Here is a 22,908-nt window from a genome sequence, read left to right on the forward strand (position 1 = left end):
AGCAATGTTCCTGCAGTAGATCCGAATTTTACAATTTAGATATCGTTATCCAGACGTTCAATTGGCAACCGCACATGTTAAAGTATTATTATATTTTATTATTATTTTAAAACGTATGGATTGTTAATCGGATAAAATGGATTGGATATGATCAATGCTGTAGTAGTGCATTTTTGTAAACAAAAAATAAAAAATTGTCTTTTTATTTCATAATGTCTACCGAAGTCGAGAAAAATATTGCATACAATGACATTGAACAATTCTGCATACAAGGGGTGTGTATTTACTGGTATAGTATAGGCCTACCCTATCTACCTACTACTAGGCTCCTAAATAGCATAGTTAGCTAGCCGGTATAGCCCTCCAAAAATTCATTATGACTGTGTCATCTATACTGATCCTCCTTGATTCAGAATTTTTGGTTACAAAATAAACCATTATTTTAAAATAATTGTTTTTCTATTTTAAAAAGTTGCTATCTCTTCGCATCCGACATGGTCAACTGGTTGGTCGTTAAAAAAAAAGAAACACAAATTAGACGCACAATAACCATGCTGATCAGAAAAAAAATTGGTTGGCCATACTGTAGTTTTGACCATGCTCATAGCCTCCATGCAAAAAATATTGACTATCGGCACAGTCAACTGTGCTGAAAGTGCAAAATATTAACTATCGGCACAGTAAACAGTGCTGAAAATAAGCAAATATTAAATTTAGTTTTTTTTTCAGGTACCTTCAAAAGCATTCTATATTCCAAACTTTATTACTCCAGAGGAAGAAAAATATATGCAACATCAGGTATTTATTTTATTAATATTTATTCTCAGTAACACTGTCAGAATCTTCTCTCCAATCAAGACCAGAACCTGTGACAGCTAGAATGAAATGATGTACTAATTTTGTTGGACTATTCATATGTTAGAAGCAGACCTTTATTTGTACCCCCACCCCATAGTATTAAACAATTTCCCATTCTAATATTCATCAACCTTACAGTTTCTATAACAGATAAGATTGTAAGCTGGTCTATTGCACATAAATGCTTATACATTCTCACCATGATTTATATGTACCTTGACTAAAAAAAGACGAATATGGACAGTGTTCGCAGAACAGCATGGAAGGCAGATTCCTAATCTCACCGTGTTCTAAAGAGATCAGTACAAGTTTACTAGGCCAATAAATTGTAAACTGTATTGCTTTATTTACTTACTGTTAGGTATATTATGGAACTCCAAAACCACAGTGGACAACCCTTTTGAACCGAAGACTACAGCAATGGGGTAAATGTTTAATCAATTACAAAAACTGATATTAAACAAATCATTAAAGATACAATGTGATATAATTAATTACAGTATTAAAATTTTGCCTTCGTTTTCCCTAGGAGGAAACCCACATCCCAAAGGAATGGTGCGAGAAAAAATACCACAGGTACTTTGTATATGCTAAATTATGGAAGCGACTATTGGCACGGTCAACTGTTCCAATGGTGTGCATGCATATATTTTATTTTCTATTGGAACAATCAGCCCCGCATTTAATGTAAACAAGTTTTCTATTATGCGCCTCATTCCCTGTGCCGATTAGATTAAAGCCGCAAGATCCAAGGCAGCAAAGGCTTGGTCGACTGTGCCAATAGCCAACACACAAGATATTGTTTGTCTGCATGGTCGACTGTGCCAATAGCCAACACACAAGATATTGTTTGTCTGCATGGTCGACTGTGCCAATAGCCAACACACAAGATATTGTTTGTCTGCATGGTCGACCGTGCCAATAGCCAACACACAAGATATTGTTTGTCTGCATTGTCGACCGTGGCAATAGCCAACACACAAGATATTGTTTGTCTGCATGGTCCACTGTGCCAATAGGCAACACACAAGATATTGTTTGTCTGCATAGTCGACTGTGCCAATAGCCAACACACAAGGTAGTGTTTGGCCTCATCCATAAATTACAGTATGAAACAATTAGACCAGCTCAGTTATTAATGAAGCTTTGATTGTGTGAAAACTACCATAGTTAGCAACCACGGAAGTTTGAAATACAGTATTAAGCCTAATCTCACTTTAGGAAGGTTGAAACTTAATTTAGGATGAAAGAAAAACAAAACAGTATGGCTAAAGACAAATATTATTAAATCTTTCCCAGTTTGCATTAATGTTTGAGAGATAAAGGGTGATGTGATGTAAACTTAAATGTTTTTATTTGTTTCTTAGTGGTTGGATACAATAATTAAGAAAATTGTTGCACTTGGCGTTTTTGGAAAGGCACCGAATCATGTGTTAATAAATGAATATGAGCCGGGACAAGGTATTATGGTAAGAAACACAATTTACAGGGGTAAATGAAGAATCTTTATTTCTCTCTCTTTCTCAAATATTTGCATTATAGGGAGAGGTATAAACAATGAAACGTTATTGAATATTAAGATATGGTACATATAATTTATTAATAACATTTGAATGACATACACACATGTGTGTGCAATTACCTATAAACAAAAGTAATACTGTAATAGGAATAGGCCACTTGGCACTACCAAATTCTTGCAGGCAGGGTAAGCTATGGAAAACAAGTGAAAATGAATGTTTACTGAATATAAACATGTGAATGAAGTATAATATGGACCTCTGTTCCATCCGGTCATATCAACTGTAAACCTCTGTTCACACTGGGTTTTTTTTCAGTCACATGAAGATGGACCTTTGTTCCATCCGGCCATATCAACTGTCAACCTGGAATCACACATAGTGGCTTTATTTTTTTCAGCCACATGCAGATGGACCTCTGTTCCATCCAGTCATATGGTAACCTGTATTCACACAGTGGTTTTATTTTTTGCAGCCACATGAAGTTGGACCTCTGTTCCATCCATTCATATGGTAACCTGTATTCACACAGTTGTTTTATTTTTTACAGCCACATGAAGATGGACCTCTGTTCCATCCAGTCATATCAACTGTTAACCTGTATTCACACAGTGGTTTTATTTTTTTCAGCCACATGAAGATGGACCTCTGTTCCATCCGGTCATATCAACTGTTAACCTGGGTTCACACACATTGTTGGATTTCTATCCTCATCAAGATACACAAGTAGATAATGAGAACCAAAACCAAACCATGGTAATTATTAGACACGAGTATAAACCCACCCCTTTGGGTCGGGTTTGGACGGGCTTTTATATGAGGACCTAATTAGTAGATTTTGCTATACACACAATTACATGTTTATAGCCTAAACTGGGCCGACGCCAACACAATACCCAGTTGTCAGTGCTGGGAAGTTTAGGTTAAAGATTATGTTTATGATACTAGGTGATGAACATGTTTTGCTGTATTACAGAATCTTCCTATGATACTGCAGACATTTAGATACAGAATTTAGATACAGTACCGAGAATCGGGTGCCACACCAGTACTATAATATTAAGCATGCAAATCTATATTGAATTTTTGTAAATACTGTAAGGTCTAATTCCTTTTTATTGTTATCATTTTTCGTTGCAACCAGTAGTTAGTAATTTATACAAAAGATTACCTGTGCATGCATATAAGTGGGTGTATACACTGTACTGTTCATTATCCTGACTGTATTTGGTCATTGAAAGTTCATCCTTCATTTACCGTCCTGAAAAGAAAGCTCACTATTACAGACAATACCGAAAATATATATAGCTTAGTTCCCACTAGCGACGCAAAGACGTAACGTAACGCAAGTGATTTTACCAGTCATAAGTAATGGATTATTTGAACAGTGGCTTATCGTTGCTCAACCCGCTTGCGTTACGAGTACGTCAATGCGTCTCTAGTGGAAACCACGCTTAATTTCTATAATCAAATCTGCCTGTTAATATTTTACAGACAACACCAGCAAAACAACCAGTTTTTTCTCTACTACTTGAACCAAGAAGTCTATTACTACTCACAGCAGATATGTATAAATTATATTTACATGGAATTGATGAGAGATTGCAAGATACATTGACTGAGAATGTTAAAAATTTGGAAGAGTGCGGCAAAAAATCAGGAGACATTTTAGAGCGAGGAAGAAGAATTTCACTTACTATAAGAAATGTTCCAAAAGTTCTTCCAGTTCAAATACGTCTTGGAAAGCGGTGACACCTACTACAATAATTTGACACTTAAAAAAAGTTATTGTTAATAAAGATATACATAATTAAAAGTGTGCATTTTACTTTGTATTTGCTTACACAGTGGCGTAATGGCTATAAGCGCTCATTGGCTAAACCCAGGGGCCCCGGAGCTTATGGGTGGTCCCTGAGCAGTGTCCAGAGGAAAAAACAGGCATTAAAATATGTCGCAAATAACTAAAAATGCCTGAGTTGGAGGGCCACTTATGGTTCCTAAACCAGAGGCCTCAGGCCTCCGAGTTGAGAGTTGAAATTGAGTTACAACAGTTCCACAATCCATTAAATGATCAAAATTGCTTGTTAAATTATATTATAAAATTACATTAAACCACCACCTCTGGGATTCGACAAGTGTCCCTTATATGGGTGTACCAATGGGTTCTCACAAGAGTGACATAGCACAGTCGACTAAACTGGTAGTAGTCACTGTTGTGCACTGAACCTTGAAAGACCATATGTTTACGTTGGACCATGGTTCGAAATCCCATCACTGCTCTCCGTGTGTTCTAACTTGATTAAATGAAATAAATGTAGATAGCACACCGTCTTTCGGATGAGACATTAAGCTGTTGGTCCGTGTGCAACATGGTTCATGTGCACATTAAATGGATCGTCTCTCGGTGTACTGCCCAATTCACCACCAGAAGGACCCCACCAAGGCTACATACTTAGTGAGCATACTTTGTGTTTAACACCAAATAGCAACTCAATTGCTGAGCCTTGAAAAGATGTTCTGCTGAGACGGTAATGCTTCAGCTAAAGAAAGACCACAATATTTCTAGTATAATTTCTGAGAATACTTTATTCTGAACAAATTTTTCTTCAAACTATAATTTGATTACAAAAAAATAAAGCAGTTATAACATATCTGTATGCTTGTGTGTATAAACCATAAAGCAAAGAAGTTGATCATCGGGTTATTTTTTATCTCATAACAAAAATAAATCGCAATGCACTGCAGGTAAAAGTCTATTGTAAAATGTAATTGGGTCTCTGTAGTAAATATTTATTAATTATTATTAACAATCACAAAATATGAATGAAGTACAGAATCATGGTTTCATTAAATTCAAATAAACAGGTATAGCTGTTTTTGTAATTTGAATAATATATTCAATAATTTACATATTACAGGAGGTATTGTAATTCACATTTCAGGATTCCATTTGATAGTACACTTTTCAACAACACTGCATAGCAGGGTTGAAAATTGCATAAAGTGTATGGGAGAGGTAGCCTGCTGGGTAACTTAAACAAAAAAGTGCCAATCGACACTATAGGAAGAATTTGCAACTGCTAAAATTCTCTATCCAGTTTGAAAGATTTCAAATAACATTAACATTCAACTCTTTACTACATACAGTACAACTATATACATCTTCATCTAACTATATATTCGGTCAACATATTTTACAATTACTTTCAGCCAAGGACGTTTAGGCTAACAAATAATTTTAGCAATTGGTTGCAAAGAACAATACACTTTTACAGTAATTTTATCAGTCATATCAATATACCATTTCAATATTAAATGATTACTGCAGTAATTCTACTATGCACTGTTTCATTATTACTGCAGTAAAAATCACAATACTGTAACATGTAGAAATAATAAAGTTACTGCAGTAACTGCATGCATTGTCCTATAACCATTGAGAATTCTATCCAAATTTTACTTTTACAAAAAAAATCACTATTAATATCTAATAATCAATTTTTATCAGTAGGGACATAAATTATTTAGTTAGGTAGCTTTACTTTCTCGCATGATGGAATTTATGGGCGTTTAAAAAGGGGAGTTCATGAAAGTCTTGCAATACAAATACTGTTACAAATACTGTAGCCCATCCATTAATACATGACTATCATGGTGACTGGGTCTCTTCCTGGAGAGAACATTGGTAAGCTTTCGTTTTCACGATGCACCACACAACTACGAGTTAAAAATCATTCCGACTTTTTTACTTGATAGTTGCTTGATACGGTCTAGTGGTGTGTCGTAAAAATGAAAGGTCACTAATATATTTATGAATATCTCATTTGAGTACACTTCCACTAAAGGCACTACTGTATTGTGTATAAAATACTGTACTTAAAAGTAGAGTTATCTACACAACACAATTACATATAAACTGCAACATTGCATAACCATATTATACCTTTTACCAAAAATTCAACATCATGCTACCACGTTACCATCCCATGGTGATGTACCATGATTCAACATGGTATTGTTTTACAATGCCATGATGATGTTACCAATCATAATAAATATTAGAACCATACCTCATACTAAGGACATACCAACAGACAATGCACCACATGTTACAGTGTACCATAGCATGTTACCATACCATGGTTAAACATCATGTTACCATACCTGATGATGTACGGTGGTACTGTACCATGATCAACATCAAGGTATCATCATAGGACATACCATTAAACCAACAATGCACCACATGTTACAGTGTACCATAGCATGTTACCATACCATGATTAAACATCATGTTACCATACCTGATGATGTACGGTAGTAGTACCATGGTACATCATGTTACCATACCAAATATGCTAATGCATAGGAAGGTACATACCATATCGATATTTAGTTTGGTATTATTAGTATTACTATTTCATTGTTTTCACATTACATAGCCATGCAGTTCTAATCACAAACATTATTTTACTCATTCACAAATTATCCCTTTCCTATTTATTCCTCTGAGCTTTCAATACCTGAATATTTCTTTATTATTCATCGTAGCGTTACTCCTTCATTCGTCCCAAATACAGAAGCTAACATTAGCACCAGTTCACACACTGCCAACACTAAGCTCACTCATTGGTCCCATTTACCACTAAAAAAAATACTCATTAATGTCTCTCAATTACATGGAGGAAAATATACAAAGAAATACTAAAGTAGTGTGCTTCATTATAGCTATGTACAAATGTATCAATAAAATATACTTTTTTAAGATAAAAGATAGTGTAAAACCTTGCAATGGTAAAAGCCGTTAGGGCACAATGTTTTTGAAAACCAGAGCATTATAGTATTTATTGCAGGAACATTGTGAAGTATTATGTTGCGTCTAGGGTCCAGCGGGTCTAGCAAAATATTGGAAATGTGGTAAAAGTGATGTCATCGAAACGGGTTACAGTAAACAACAATACGCCACTCTGTTTCGTCATAGTGGTGTTGCGCATATTGTGAGAACGAGACTGCAATAAAATACAGCATTGATACAATTGGGGTTTATTGTCTATGTACTATATAGTTTCTTTATTAGATTTAGAATATTTTATTTAAGAACTCATCAGTCTGACTGGAGGCTGTGGCATAAAAATCTGCCTCATAACTGTCAAAATCTCTAATTGATTTTTAGTGTTTATCACTCAGACATAAATGTGTTCAATCATTTTGTAATGATCAGGTTAATTAGATTAGATTATAAACAGGCGGCAGTTATCTGTGCAGATGCTGTATCTTACAAAGCTAAATCGTATTATGGTGGAGTGTACCATTTTAGCGTACGATGACGACATAATTGAGCGTTACATTTCCTATAACAAGAAGCATCCTGAAGGAAGAAACAATAATATAAAGCGTCACTCTATCTCATCGATTTGCTCTACGGTATATAAACTATCCGCGTCTATACACCTTTGGTGTGAACATAACCTTACGTTTTGCGGTTTACATATGGACCGATGCAATTTTTAAAATCTTTTTTAAGATTTCAATAATTTAAAATTGTTGCTGGAATTTCTAAATTGTCTTGAAAAAATGTTTTACCATGAAAAAAGCAAGAGTATTCTTATGGAGACAAATTTAATACATCATTAACTTTTAGTAATAAGAGTGCAACCAAAACCTAAACACTAAATTCGATCCTCTGAGGCCTTTTATACACATCGACTACATTCATACATTACAATTATTCTAATTATTCATTCCTAATATTAATTAATAATTAATTACAATCTTCTGACTTCATCTTCATTCTTGTCTTCATCAGCTTGCTTTTAAACAGTCTGTACAAGCTGGCTAGATATACTAGGGAACTTCAATGAAATTAAATGCAAGAGGGAGACTCTAAGAAGCATGCATTCCAGTTTCCCCCTCCTCCTCCTCCCCACCACCCCCTTCTTCATTCAACCCTTCCTCATTAAACTCACCCTCATCGGGAACCCTCCGTAGGATAGAAGGTAACCATCCACTAAGACCCTGCAAAAAAGTCAAAAAAGAAATCTTGTCGTTTTCTGAAGACATTATTTGTTCATGCTCATTTTATGAATGAATAAAAGCGTTGCAAGTTTTCGAAGCGGGAATAGGAAAGTGAAAAACAAGCTAATGAAGATGAAATCAGAAGAACTGTTCTAACTTTTGAAGAAAAAAATGATGATATCTTAATATAATTACCAGAAGGTAGTACCATGGGAATCATACGACAGAGGCTAACAAACATGAAGCATTTACAGTAATTACAGCCGATTCTCGGTACTGTATCCATTTCCGAAGTATCATAGGAATATTTGGTAATACAACATCACATGTGTTTCACATGTATCTAATAGTAACCTAATTCTTAACCTAACCTTACATGATACAGGCACCACATATGATGCTGTATCACCAAATATTCCTATGATACTTCGGAAATAGATAGTATGTGCAGATACAGCACTGGGAATCGGGTGGTAATTAAATGATATTCACTCACAAGATGGCAGTTAAAAGCTACAATGAAGAGTGTAAGTTTAAATAAAGTGAGCCCAGCTCGAAAAGGTCTAAAATTTGTTTGTATTGAAAAAATGTGACTATAAATTTGACATCTACAGTAGCTGTAAAATCAATTACTGTATGTAAAAATACATTTAAATTAACATTACATTATGTTGTTTATATCTGTCTGGGAAGCCTTAAAAAATGGTAACAAATAACACTCAATGCAATACAAATTTGCTTTATTCAAATAACTTGGTTGTATAATAATAACACTTGTAAACATGGCTGTAAAGACTACAGAAATTCTATGAATTCAGCATTGGGAAGGCTTCAGCATTGGGAAGGCTTCAGCATTGAGAAAGCTTCCGCCTCTACAAGAAATTCCACAATTGTGGTGAGGTGGTACATTGAAAAGTGTATTTAATCATCATGGCCTTTGTTTGCTGTATGCTGCAAGCAGCATGTGTGGTTTGTATCAAAACACATGCAGTACATTGTGTTTGACGCATCAATGTAGTGGCCGCATCATGGATATATTTTTATTTATCAGGCCGTAATTCTGACCAGTACTGTAGTAACCAATGCCAATCATACCAATTAGTGTAAAACGTTCAATATTCATTACCCTTCATTTCTTTAGCCTTTTGATCCCATGTAATACAAGTATTTCAATAGCAACAACTTTAAAAAGCATCAAATGAAAAACTGAAAAATCACTTTGTAAATTATTTGTTTAAGAAGAGGTGACGTGAAATATACAAAGAATGTAAAGATGTCAAATGCAGGTGTGTCATTGTCACACATGCAGGCAACGGTCAAAAGGAAAATGTCATTAATATATTAAAGAATGAACAATTCATACTGTGACACAAACAAATTGGATATTATACCAAAATTGCACTAAAACTTTATCAATGTTGTTAACTTCCTAATGATAAATTTTATCACTTATTTTGATAACTGGGATGCAGCTTGTTCGCAGTAAACCTGGTAAGATATGCGGATAATTCTTAAACAGCGACACATGTTACACCCTGTACGTTCGTGGAGCATATGGAATTTAAAATTATGTACTTTAGCTACCCTGGTTAGTTGTATCGACTCTGCAATCGGAGCCTGGCGTCAAATGTGGGTGGCCAGTGGGCTACACCTACGCACAAAAACCTCTCGTTCGCATACATCATTCAATTTTGAAAAATATGCCGATATAGAAGGGGTGCCTTATTGTCTGGTGGTTCCTTCCTATGCTGCTATAGTATTTCACTTCCAAACCTTACACTCGGGTGTATAAGGTTATACATCCAGGTGTATACAGTTATACACCCAGGTGTATAAGGTTATACACCCAGGCGTATAAGGTTATACACCCAGGTGTATAAGGTTATACACCCAGGTGCATAAGGTTGTATACTTAGGTGTATAAGGTTATACACTCAGGTGTATAAGGTTATACATGCATGTGTATAAGGTTATACACTCAGGCGTATAAGGTTATACACCCAGGCGTATGGTTATACACCCAAGTGTATAAGGGTATACACCCAGGTGTATAAGGGTATACACCCAGGTGTATAAAGTTATACACCCAAATGTTATACACCCAGGTGTATACAGTTATATACCCAAGTGTATAAGGTTATACACCTAAAAGGTTATACACTCAGGTGTATAAGGTTATATACTTACATGTATAAGGTTATACACCCAGGCGTATAAGGTTATACACATAGGCGTATAAGGTTATACACCCAGGCGTATACGGTTAAACACCCAGGTGTATAAGGTTATACACCCAGGTGTATAAGGTTATACACCCAGGCGTATAAGTGTATAAGGTAAACACATAAAGTTATACAGATTTTATATTTCCGCAGCTCATTTTTGGACCGAGGCTTGATATCCGAGCAAAAATATGGACTATTTGATTGCACGACATGATGCCAAAATTACACAGCACTGCATAGAATTTCCAATAATACTTAAATTTTAGTAAAAGAATGTATTTAAATAAAAGAATAACTGTTATTGTTTGTGTCAACAAATCGTAAAATAAAAAATATACTCTATGTCGAAACCTAGACTAATTTTTATGGAATGTTATTGAATAAATTGTATTTCTCTAATATTTCTCCCTTCTTTAGATATAAATATTAACAAATAGTTACAAGACAGTCTACAGTTAATTACATCTATCAATGCAATGGAAATTAAATTTTAATTCATAGACAACTTTAAAATGGCTGCTGACAGACGTATTTTAATTATATTAAAATAAAGTTTATGATAAAAAATTAAAAAATGAATTTTTTTATTTGTTTTCGAATATTCCTCATATTTCATTCAAATTATATATTAATTTTTAATAATTTTATAGTAATAAACAACTATCAAAAAAGTACAATAAACTAATGGTTAATATTTTCAGGTTGATCTTCTGAAGAGAATTTGGGATGGCACAACAAAAGCATCTATATTCCATTTCAAATGTCAATTCAAACATTATCGTCTGAATAACACTGCCACTGACTATATTGGTAAAGCAGCCTTTGCGAATATCTATTAAATATTCATTAAATCAATATGAATATTCATTAAACCATATGAATATTTTAGCTATAATATTCATCTTTATATAACACTTTACAAAATGACTAATACTAATACACTGATGTATTACTTTTCCATTTCATAAATTTAACAAATTCCAGGAACTGTCATCGTTAACAACAATGGAAAGAAATGGGATACATTTCCTGACGGATATTTCCTGATTTTTTAATATCTCCCACTCTGAGGAAATTCCACCAATCACAGACAGGACTGGCTATATTTGCATACATCTATGGTAGGTGGGTTATGACAATGATTTTGTTTAAGTAGAGAGGTAAGGATGGTTCAGATAGAGCCTACCTCCTCTTTCTTGTATGTAGGATGAATGCTCTGCATGAGTTCTTCAATCTTTATCCGTCTAAATAATGCACATAATGAACACAAAAGGAAGAGAAAAAAAATGAGTATGATTACAATATTTAGTTTCAATGTTCAATTGTCTCTGATTTTGTACTGAATTTCATAACAATGCATACATACATTAATCAAAATGTTGGAATTAGAAAGTACATTTTTATGAGAAAGTGTGCAGGCTAGGAGTGCTGAGGCATTGGATTAGAAAATTGCACACTACATTTTTTTTAGCTTCCAATTAAAAAACAAGTCACCTACAGAGCATAGGAATATCTTAAGGTGTATACCTACTCATGCCAAAACAAGCCTACAACCTTGATGTGGATTCAACATAACATTTATAGTAAATCTAGGCTACAGTACGAACAAAAACATAATGATTTTACATGTTACAGCCTGTACGTACAGTACATCAATTAAATGACAGGTATACTCACTTAGCCTGTAGTCCACCTCCAGGGGGAAACTGGCCAATATCCTCTTCTTTGATGCCATGAAGAACATAAGGTATATCAACTTCTTCTTTATTTCCTGCATTGTCAAATAGTTCTGAAAGAGACAAAAAATAAACAAAAGGCTGTTTGAGTTTTTCCTTTTTTTTTAACAAAGAAAAGACAGACATCAGTGTTTGAATACATAGCTAGTGGGCATATCACAAACACTATAAAGGTCTGTGGGATCAATTGATTAAAATGCCAAATATAGCATATAAAATACAATCAGTGACAACAACACATGCATGCTTACTATATTTGTAGATGAAAGGCCTAGCCTAATGCTTGGTTCTCACTAGAGACGCAACACAAAGATGTAACGCAATGTTAGTGTGTTGACCAATCACAAGTGATGGATGATTCGAACTGTCGCTTGTCATTGGTTAACAATGCTTGCGTTACGTTTACGTCCTTGTCCTTCCTAGTGGGAATCAAGTTTTACTATCTGCATGTGGTGCAGCATGTTAGGCATTGGACTGATCGTGAAATTGAGAGTTTGAGACGAATGATTGTCACATTGCTTGTGTCCTTTACTTATGTTTGCCTCTCTCTAACCAGGTGTAAATATGTACCTGACCCTTGGGCGTAACAGCTATGAGCGCTCACTGGCTCAACCCAGGGCCCCGGAGCTTATGGGCCCCTGAGCAGTATCCGGAGGAAAAAACAGACATTAAAATATGTCGAAAACGGCTAAAGATGCCCGAGGCCTATGCGTTACTACGCCACTGTACCTGACAGGGGCAAACACAATTACGCCGATTACTACTACTACCTGCATAATTATGACAGCTGTCCATACGTGTTTGATCAAATGGGTAATAATTAAAGATTGACATTATTATTATTACTATGACCAAGACAACATGCAATATATTAATATATATATATACTAAGTAGGTAAAGGATTTGTCTTATTAATTATACTACAGTGTATGAACTAGTAATGTACATTTTTCTAGACCATAGCCTAGATACTGTATATACATCTTATACAGAATATCCCTTACATATTTTACATAACTAATAAAGCTACATACAAGCAGTACTTTTTCTATTCAATGTTATACATTTGCCGGTTCCCATGTAATTGTGCTGATGTTAAAGCATCACACTGCTTAACATTGACAACTAAATTGATGTAGAATGTATTTTTGTATTAAAATCTTCAAATTGACATTTAAAAAGTCATAATTGGAATTGCCTTCTAAAGCAGAACATTGTAAAATGTAATTTATTTCCAACATAGACATACATGTTTGAAAAAATGAGGATACACTGTCCTATACAAATTTTAATATTTAATGACAATACAAAAGCAAGAATTACAGTACAACAGTAGTAATTTCTTGATATACAGGTCATGATTAATGATGATATTGGTTGATGATAATGATGTTGATATGGATGTGGTGATTATTAAACACAAACAGTGGTGATAATGGCTGGACGATGACAATAATGTTGTAATAATGTCGCAATGGCAATTCTAAAAATAGTAATGAATGACATTGTGGTTAATTACAAGATTTCAATTTATGATGATGATAAAGTTTATGAAAACGGTGATATACTGTAACAACTACCATACACTAATTGTGTTTTGTCACGACAAGCACATTCTGGGAGATGGAGGACATCACTTTTGATGACAAAATTATAAATGTGTATAAAATCAGCAACTATCTGAATTGGTTTAAGTAACATAGTATACAGTAAAACTGACTCCAAAAAATGAGAGGCATCATTCCTGATGATGATGATGATGATCAAATAAAGATCGAAACGTTGAATCATGGCTTGCCTCATTAATTTGGAGTCATTTTTATATTGTGTTATTAAATATTCAGCGCATCTATTGGTTTTTAGAATAGGTTTGTTAGACTTATTTTTGGCTTCTCTAGTAACCCGCGTGTAAACTTCATCAAATGAGTTCTCACCTTTTATCTTTTTTTCTAACCATTCATCCAATTCTTTGTCTTTTTGAATAGCTTCTTCAGAGACTTCTGGGATAGCTTTTAGAGTTATTAATGTTATGCTCATGTTATCTCGGCTACCCTGTACAACAATACAATAACAATTTTAAATATTATATTATCAATATCATTATTTATACTTGTAACAACATCTATCTTACCTTTATGAGAGAAGGTGTTAAAAAATATAATACTAATATCGCAAGCAAGTGCTAATAGCTTTTCAGTACATTACTTTTTATCTTATAATCATACATAATTACAGTCAATATTATTATTTGTTTAAATTATTTATGTGTTGTTTTTCAAAATGTTATCATTTTTGTATATATTTTTTGTTGCTTATGTATGAAATTTGTTTTACAAAAAGTTATAATTTTCATACATTTGTTTATTTTATGTAATTTATTTTACAAAATGTTACTGTTATCATTTTCGTATATATCTTTGTTTATTTATGTAATTTGTTTTACAAAATGTTATCATTTTTGTAATGCTGGCTAGCTTGCGAGTTATAGGACTTTATTGTCTATTAAGTTCCAGACCTTATGTCTGTCAAATAAATGAATAACATATTGCTTGTACTGTAGTTTGTACAATAACAAAAATCATATTGTTATATTATAATCAAAATAATACAGTATAGATAGAGATACCTTCTATGTATATGAATAACAACATGTAAAATCACCTACAGTTTTAAGGGGAGAAACAATAAAGTGTTCCTTTAATACAGAATTGTCCCCTGAATAGGGGTTGACCAAAGTATAAATAATCAATAATATATTGCAGTTCATTACACAGGAAAGTGCTCACTTAATATAGAGGTGTCCCCTGAATATGGTCCTAAAAGAGAGGTTTTACTGTATCCAATAGAAATGGGATCCTTTCTTTTTACAGTTCAATCAAATATCAACTGCTATAAGACTGGTTTAGTGTTGAGTTTGTGTAAGAGGCAATAAACATTAAGATAAGGATGAATCGGTCAGTGAACATGTTTTGTCCAGTTGAAACGGTCAAACATGTTTATAGCGCTGCAGTGGCTATTTCATTTAAATTGATCACCTGAATCGTAATAAGGTGGCCATTTTTAATGTAATCAACATAATGAATTAAAAGTAACACATCAAATTTGAGATCATTTACTGTATTTTGCTATTTTTGTGATGTTGTATACATCATTTGCATACTGTATAATTATAATACTAAATGTTCTTACTCATTCTAACAGATTTCCTATCATTTTTTTATCATTTCCAATTACCGTATATCCTCTGGTATAATATCACCCTCCTAAATACAAAATTAGGCCTACTTTGGGGATGGGACTATACCCAAAGGAACCATTGTTCAGGAAAAAATGATTGGTAAGCATTTCTTGTATAAAATTAATAACTCATCTGAACTGGCTAGATAAAGGCCCATTATTACAGACCTAAAGTCAATATTGGGACTATATACCCAGGGATATGCTGTTTGTGAAATCAAACATAAAGTAGGGGAGGGATAAGACACGAAGTGGGATTACACAAGAGGATCATATATGATATAAAAAATGAATAAATTTATGGAAGCCTTTACCCTTAGGTCTGGATCTACTGTAGACCCAAAAAAATAGACGAGACTAAAAGCAGGATAGTCAGCATAAAGGTCTCTTCCTTAAAAAGCTCAGTGGCCTGAAATTTGTTGGGTTTGTTTGACAACAGTCACAATTGTCCTAGTACTGCACTTCCAAATTACAAGGATGAGGCTACAACAAGTTTTTCTAGATATTGCACGATATTGTACATTATTAATTATATCGGTAGAAACAGGTTTTTGTGATTCATATAATTCACAAGATTCTTAAAAGATGGGCCATAACGTGTCATTGACCTCTCAAATCAATGTCTTCCGCCTTCACAGTGCAATTCAGAATGTCTCATCACTATCAAATTCAGTTAAAAATTAACATAGCTAATTCTTCTCTAAACTTAAGTGTTCTTAAGGATTTAGAAGACAAGTTGTAATTTCACGATGTAAAGCTTTGTATGTAAAGTGATGCAACGTCTTGCATTTATTAATTATAATAATTTGAATTATAATCATGTTTAACTGTATGCTGCAATAACAAATAAAAAAGAATATATTTAAAAAAAAATCCACTGAAGAATGAATGGGAAGGTGGGGGAGGAGTTGTCTCCTGAGGAAGGGTTCTTATATTGTATCCACTGAAGAATGAATGGGAGGGTGGGGGAGGAGTTGTCTCCTGAGGAGGGGTTCTTATATTGTATCCACTGAAGAATGAATGGGAAGGTGGGGGAGGAGTTGTCTCCTGAGGAAGGGTTCTTATATTGTATCCACTGAAGAATGAATGGGAAGGTGGGGGAGGAGTTGTCTCCTGAGGAGGGGTTCTTATATTGTATCCACTGAAGAATGAATGGGAAGGTGGGGGAGGAGTTGTCTCCTGAGGAAGGGTTCTTATATTGTATCCACTGAAGAATGAATGGGAGGGTGGGGAGGAGTTGTCTCCTGAGGAAGGGTTCTTATATTGTATCCACTGAAGAATGAATGGGAGGGTGGGGGAGGAGTTGTCTCCTGAGGAGGGGTTCTTATATTGTATCCACTGAAGAATGAATGGGAAGGTGGGGGAGGAGTTGTCTCCTGAGGAAGGGTTCTTATATTGTATCCACTGAAGAATGAATGGGAAGGTGGGGGAGGAGTTGTCTCCTGAGGAGGGGTTCTTATATTGTATCCACTGAAGAATGAATGGGAAGGTGGGGGAGGAGTTGTCTCCTGAGGAGGGGTTCTTATATTGTATCCACTGAAGAATGAATGGGAAGGTGGGGGAGGAGTTGTCTCCTGAGGAGGGGTTCTTATATTGTATCCACTGAAGAATGAATGGGAGGGTGGGGGAGGAGTTGTCTCTTGAGGAAGGGTTCTTATATTGTATCCACTGAAGAATGAATGGGAGGGTGGGGAAGGAGTTGTCTCTTGAGGAAGGGTTCTTATATTGTATCCACTGAAGAATGAATGGGAGGGTGGGGGAGGAGTTGTCTCTTGAGGAAGGGTTCTTATATTGTATCCACTGAAGAATGAATGGGAGGGTAGGGGAGGAGTTGTCTCCTGAGGAAGGGTTCTTATATTGTATCCACTGAAGAATGAATGGGAGGGTGGGGAGGAGTTGTCTCCTGAGGAAGGGTTCTTATATTGTATCAACTGAAGAATGAATGGGAGGGTGGGGAGGAGTTGTCTCCTGAGGAGGGGTTCTTATATTGTATCCACTGAAGAATGAATGGGAGGGTAGGGGAGGAGTTGTCTCCTGAGGAAGGGTTCTTATATTGTATCAACTGAAGAATGAATGGGAGGGTGGGGAGGAGTTGTCTCTTGAGGAAGGGTTCTTATATTGTATCAACTGAAGAATGAATGGGAGGGTGGGGGAGGAGTTGTCTCTTGAGGAAGGGTTCTTATATTGTATCCACTGAAGAATGAATGGGAGGGTGGGGAAGGAGTTGTCTCTTGAGGAAGGGTTCTTATATTGTATCCACTGAAGAATGAATGGGAGGGTGGGGAAGGAGTTGTCTCTTGAGGAAGGGTTCTTATATTGTATCCACTGAAGAATGAATGGGAGGGTGGGGGAGGAGTTGTCTCCTGAGGAAGGGTTCTTATATTGTATCCACTGAAGAATGAATGGGAAGGTGGGGGAGGAGTTGTCTCCTGAGGAGGGGTTCTTATATTGTATCCACTGAAGAATGAATGGGAAGGTGGGGGAGGAGTTGTCTCCTGAGGAAGGGTTCTTATATTGTATCAACTGAAGAATGAATGGGAAGGTGGGGGAGGAGTTGTCTCTTGAGGAAGGGTTCTTATATTGTATCCACTGAAGAATGAATGGGAAGGTGGGGGAGGAGTTGTCTCCTGAGGAGGGGTTCTTATATTGTATCCACTGAAGAATGAATGGGAGGGTGGGGGAGGAGTTGTCTCTTGAGGAAGGGTTCTTATATTGTATCCACTGAAGAATGAATGGGAGGGTGGGGGAGGAGTTGTCTCCTGAGGAAGGGTTCTTATATTGTATCAACTGAAGAATGAATGGGAGGGTGGGGGAGGAGTTGTCTCTTGAGGAAGGGTTCTTATATTGTATCCACTGAAGAATGAATGGGAGGGTGGGGGAGGAGTTGTCTCTTGAGGAAGGGTTCTTATATTGTATCCACTGAAGAATGAATGGGAGGGTGGGGAGGAGTTGTCTCTTGAGGAAGGGTTCTTATATTGTATCCACTGAAGAATGAATGGGAGGGTAGGGGAGGAGTTGTCTCTTGAGGAAAGGTTCTTATATTGTATCCACTGAAGAATGAATGGGAAGGTGGGGAGGAGTTGTCTCCTGAGGAAGGGTTCTTATATTGTATCCACTGAAGAATGAATGGGAGGGTGGGGGAGGAGTTGTCTCTTGAGGAAGGGTTCTTATATTGTATCCACTGAAGAATGAATGGGAGGGTGGGGAGGAGTTGTCTCTTGAGGAGGGGTTCTTATATTGTATCCACTGAAGAATGAATGGGAGGGTGGGGGAGGAGTTGTCTCTTGAGGAAGGGTTCTTATATTGTATCCACTGAAGAATGAATGGGAGGGTGGGGAGGAGTTGTCTCCTGAGGAGGGGTTCTTATATTGTATCCACTGAAGAATGAATGGGAGGGTGGGGGAGGAGTTGTCTCCTGAGGAGGGGTTCTTATATTGTATCCACTGAAGAATGAATGGGAGGGTAGGGGAGGAGTTGTCTCCTGAGGAAGGGTTCTTATATTGTATCCACTGAAGAATGAATGGGAGGGTGGGGGAGGAGTTGTCTCCTGAGGAGGGGTTCTTATATTGTATCCACTGAAGAATGAATGGGAGGGTGGGGAGGAGTTGTACCCCGAGGAGGGGTTCTTAAATTGTTAAAAACAATACATTACCTTAAATAGGCATGTGTCTACAACTTGACTGCAGATGTCTTGAAGGTCATGAGAAATTTTAAGCCTATCCAATATAAACTCACACGCATCCTCATTCTTCATGACATCCCAAATGCCGTCGCAAGCCAACACAATGAACTGGTCTTGGTCGCTGCGTTCCCGTACAGTTACTGTCGGTTCCGGAGACACCAGTTGTTCAATAGCTGGTTTATCGCGGACTAATTTATAATCATAATCCCCTAATGCCCGGGAAACAGCCAGCGATCCGTTTACTCGTTGCAAGTAGACCTGACCGCCGGCTTTGACTATGCGATCCATCTCTTCTGGATTTCCAGGCTTATGATCCTGAGTACTGTAAACAGGCTCCCCATTTTGGCAGAGAACACCCCTAGAATCACCACAGTTAATGAAAAAGTAGTGCGTGGGAGAGATTAGTACACCTACAGCTGTAGAGCCACTTCTTTCGTTTCCGTGAACGGTTTCAGTCCAATTACAGATTTTCGCATCAATATTTAAAAATCCCGTCCTTATACCTTTTACAATGTTATCTATCGTTGGTTCTAGTTTTTCGACTTGTTGGTCAGTCCCTTTAAAATCGGAATTATTTAAAATTTCGTCCAATAGATTTTCGGCCGAATACCGCGCAACCTTCGGCCCCGCATGACCGTCAAAAATAGCAAAGAATGACCATTCATGCATGTTAAACGGTAAGCCGATTTTAACGGTGTGAGCATCCTCCATTTCCATACGCCATCCCTGCATACTACTGATGCCGTACGAAAGACCATTTCCGTTTCCGCTCATGTTCTCCTTCTCAGTTTTCGGCTTTTCTAAAAACGATCCCATACTTACAAATTCGTTTGGGTTCTTCCTAAATTAATCTCACAATTTATTCAAACTGGTCTGTGTACATGTTCCAGGTTCTTATTCAGTGTTTTTTTACATTCACACACGCACACTAACGATTACCGATTATTCACAATGTTGCTGACAAGTTGCAACGATGAGGTCATCACATCCTGGTCTTCCGGATTTCACTGCAATGATAAAAAAAAAATGACCAGGAAGTTGTACAGTCATAGCCCAGATTTGCGTGCTGCAAATTAGAACATTTATAGTAAATAACAATATAGGAAATTGGCCATAAGGAAGCAATTTGAAACTTAAATAAAATCCAGAAAAAAAAAAGAATAATGCAAATTTAAAATGGCAGTTCTGTATAAAATTTGCACAAATTCAAAAAGTTCATTTTGTGTGCAAATAATGACAAATCTTTGGAACAAATTTAAAAACAGTTTTTATTTATAAATAACTATTCCTATTTAAATGACATCATTGGTTTTCTATGTAGCTTAGAAATAAACACTTCTGTATGCTGCTAATCTTAATTGGATCAAGCTACTGTAACTCATTACAGGTCAATAAAATAAGTGTGATTCTATAAAATACCATAAAGAACGAGTGTAATTGAATAAACAGATTAATTTGTTATGTTATACAAACACATGATGTAAATCATTACACAGTAACCCAGTATGCACTCAAAAGAAAGTAATTTTTCTGATACACATACAAATACTACAGAAAAATGGAATACCATGTACTTAAGCTTTGTCTACACTACTACAAATTAGCTTGACAAAAAAAAATGTGATGTGCCCAAATATGGTAGTGATATGACCATATATGGGCACATCACATTTTTATGTCATATAAAGTTTGATAGTGTTGAGTCCAGAGCTTTAACGATTACCAAAATTTAGCAAAAATTCGAGGATGGGATTTAATACTCAGATTGCCGCTTGTATTAGTTACTATACTATGTATTACAAAAGTCTGGAGTATGAACTAGGGGTGGGATTACTGTACTCGATCATACAGTACATACAGTACGATATGACTCTGAATACCAACTCCAGCAGTTGAGTGCAAACTAAAGTGGTAGGAATTCAAGTAGAGCCCATAATCTATTGATTACGGGTGCGAAACATCATTTATTAAAAATTGGGAAGAATTTATAGAAAGAAGGAACAATTTAAAAAAACATTCACAAAATATGTACTGTAGGCATTTGATGTATTAAAACAGTTTATTTGCTTTATTTAAAAGCTCATTATTGATTTATAAGGCTTAACTGTACTTTAAAAAAAATCATTTTACTCTCCTATTACCATATATCCTCTGGTATGGTATAATCCCACCCCTAGAACACAAAAATTGAGCCAACTTTGGGGAGTGGGACTATACCCGGGAAACCATGGTAAAAATTGATTGGTAAGCATTTCTTGTAAAAACTCATCTGAACTGGCTAGAGAGAGGCCTAAAGTCAATACTGGGACTATATACCAGGAGATTGCTGTTTGTGAAATTAGACATAAAGTAGGGGGTGGGATTAGACCAGAAGTGGGATTATACCCGAGGATATAGTATTGATTATTACTAAAGAAGATTAAGAAAAAGGCCTTCAAATAACCCTACTTGCTGCAATTAGATCAATGGTTTAACAAAAGACAAGGACTGATGAAGTGTATCTTTGTATAGAGTTCTAATAGGTTAGCAACACATCGTTTCAAAACACTAATTAAATTTGTAACATTTTTTCCAGATACTGATATTTTTTTTCTCAATATGAACAAGTTTACATCAGCAAAGCACATTAAATAACATTTTGTGAGGTACTACTGTATTTGTCTGTGGGATCACTTTTAATTAGCTAGACCATACTTCTATTTCAATACAGATTTTCGAAATGTTATAATTTTGAGACTCTTATTATTATTTATTTAAATGTTTAATCCAAATCAAATTAATTAAACTATTAAGTTTGTCACTTTGTTTTAATGACAATAATGTGTGTTCATAAAAAAAAAAGAAATGAAGGCACTATTTTGAATGAACAAATTGAATTACTAAATGAATTAGTAGGCCTACAGTAGGCCTAATAATATTAATTTATAAATTACAATTTTAAATAATCAACAAATAAATCATAATAATGATATTAATAGGTCGGTAGGGGATGATTAAATTAATTGAAAAATTCCATATTTTTGTTCCAGTTAATACTATTATTAGATTAGTATTACTAGGTATATATTGTTGCTGAAACAGTATATTTCGTAATCTTGGAAACAAAAATAATTGAACAATACTCTGTAATTGTTCAAATAGGTTTTCCATTTGTGGAGGGCAAACAAAGCAAAAAAAAGGTTGACCTGCAAACAAAATTACAAAAATACAATCAACATTTTTATATTAAAGAAAATCAACAAATGAGGGAAAAGTTGTGTGCAACAACAGTCTGTATTTCAAAAGATGGTGTATTTAGTTTAGAAAGGAGTTTGCATTTCACACATTTTCAAGTCGATCTCTTTTCTATCTAGCCTAGCCTACTTGTAGTAGTAATGCCTGTCGAACACGCAGGCGAGGCTGTTGGCACGCTATTTGCTATGCATCGATTAGGCCTACAGAATGATTAAGCTATAAATAGTATACCTAATACAATTAATGTATCAAACTCTTACAAAATAATGTTCATAATTACAGTAACCCAGACCCTTACAACTTTACACTAAAAGGGGCTCAAATTAATCAAACTTACAGAAAACTAAAACACCTTCTCTTGGTCCCGAACGTTGAAGCAGTCCAAATTCGTTTTTACGCA

The 22,908-nt window shown here is 35.4% G+C and overlaps 2 protein-coding genes and 1 long non-coding RNA gene across 4 annotated transcripts; 1 reads left to right on the forward strand and 2 right to left on the reverse strand.

Annotated features, from left to right (window-relative positions):
• The first annotated feature begins 116 nt into the window (after positions 1 to 116).
• LOC144852765 (putative RNA/DNA demethylase ALKBH6) lies at positions 117 to 4,189 on the forward strand. 2 transcript variants are annotated; one of them, XM_078710734.1, is made up of 7 exons: positions 117 to 275; positions 730 to 798; positions 1,220 to 1,283; positions 1,388 to 1,434; positions 2,226 to 2,327; positions 3,009 to 3,134; positions 3,873 to 4,189. In XM_078710734.1, the coding sequence occupies exons 1-7, from the start codon at positions 213 to 215 to the stop codon at positions 4,128 to 4,130; spliced, it is 729 nt and encodes a 242-aa protein (XP_078566860.1). In that variant the 5' UTR covers positions 117 to 212; the 3' UTR covers positions 4,131 to 4,189. The 2 variants fall into 2 exon arrangements, with proteins under 2 accessions (XP_078566860.1, XP_078566861.1); XM_078710735.1 differs by lacking the exon at positions 117 to 275 and adding an exon at positions 336 to 421.
• Positions 4,190 to 4,946: 757 nt separating this feature from the next.
• LOC144852157 (protein phosphatase 1B-like) lies at positions 4,947 to 22,908 on the reverse strand. The gene is made up of 6 exons (XM_078709902.1): positions 22,846 to 22,908; positions 19,245 to 20,281; positions 14,290 to 14,407; positions 12,296 to 12,407; positions 11,805 to 11,862; positions 4,947 to 8,393 (listed from the first exon to the last, which is right to left on the reverse strand). Exons 2-6 carry the CDS (start codon positions 20,088 to 20,090, stop codon positions 8,262 to 8,264), a joined length of 1,266 nt encoding a protein of 421 aa, XP_078566028.1. The 5' UTR covers positions 20,091 to 20,281; positions 22,846 to 22,908; the 3' UTR covers positions 4,947 to 8,261.
• LOC144852178 (uncharacterized) lies at positions 9,117 to 10,420 on the reverse strand. The gene is made up of 2 exons (XR_013614272.1): positions 10,306 to 10,420; positions 9,117 to 10,172 (listed from the first exon to the last, which is right to left on the reverse strand). It is a non-coding gene; the product is annotated as an uncharacterized LOC144852178 (long non-coding RNA).

This window comes from Antedon bifida, chromosome 9, assembly GCF_963402885.1.
Source record: "Antedon bifida chromosome 9, ecAntBifi1.1, whole genome shotgun sequence".
Classification (NCBI taxonomy): Eukaryota; Metazoa; Echinodermata; class Crinoidea; order Comatulida; family Antedonidae; genus Antedon; species Antedon bifida.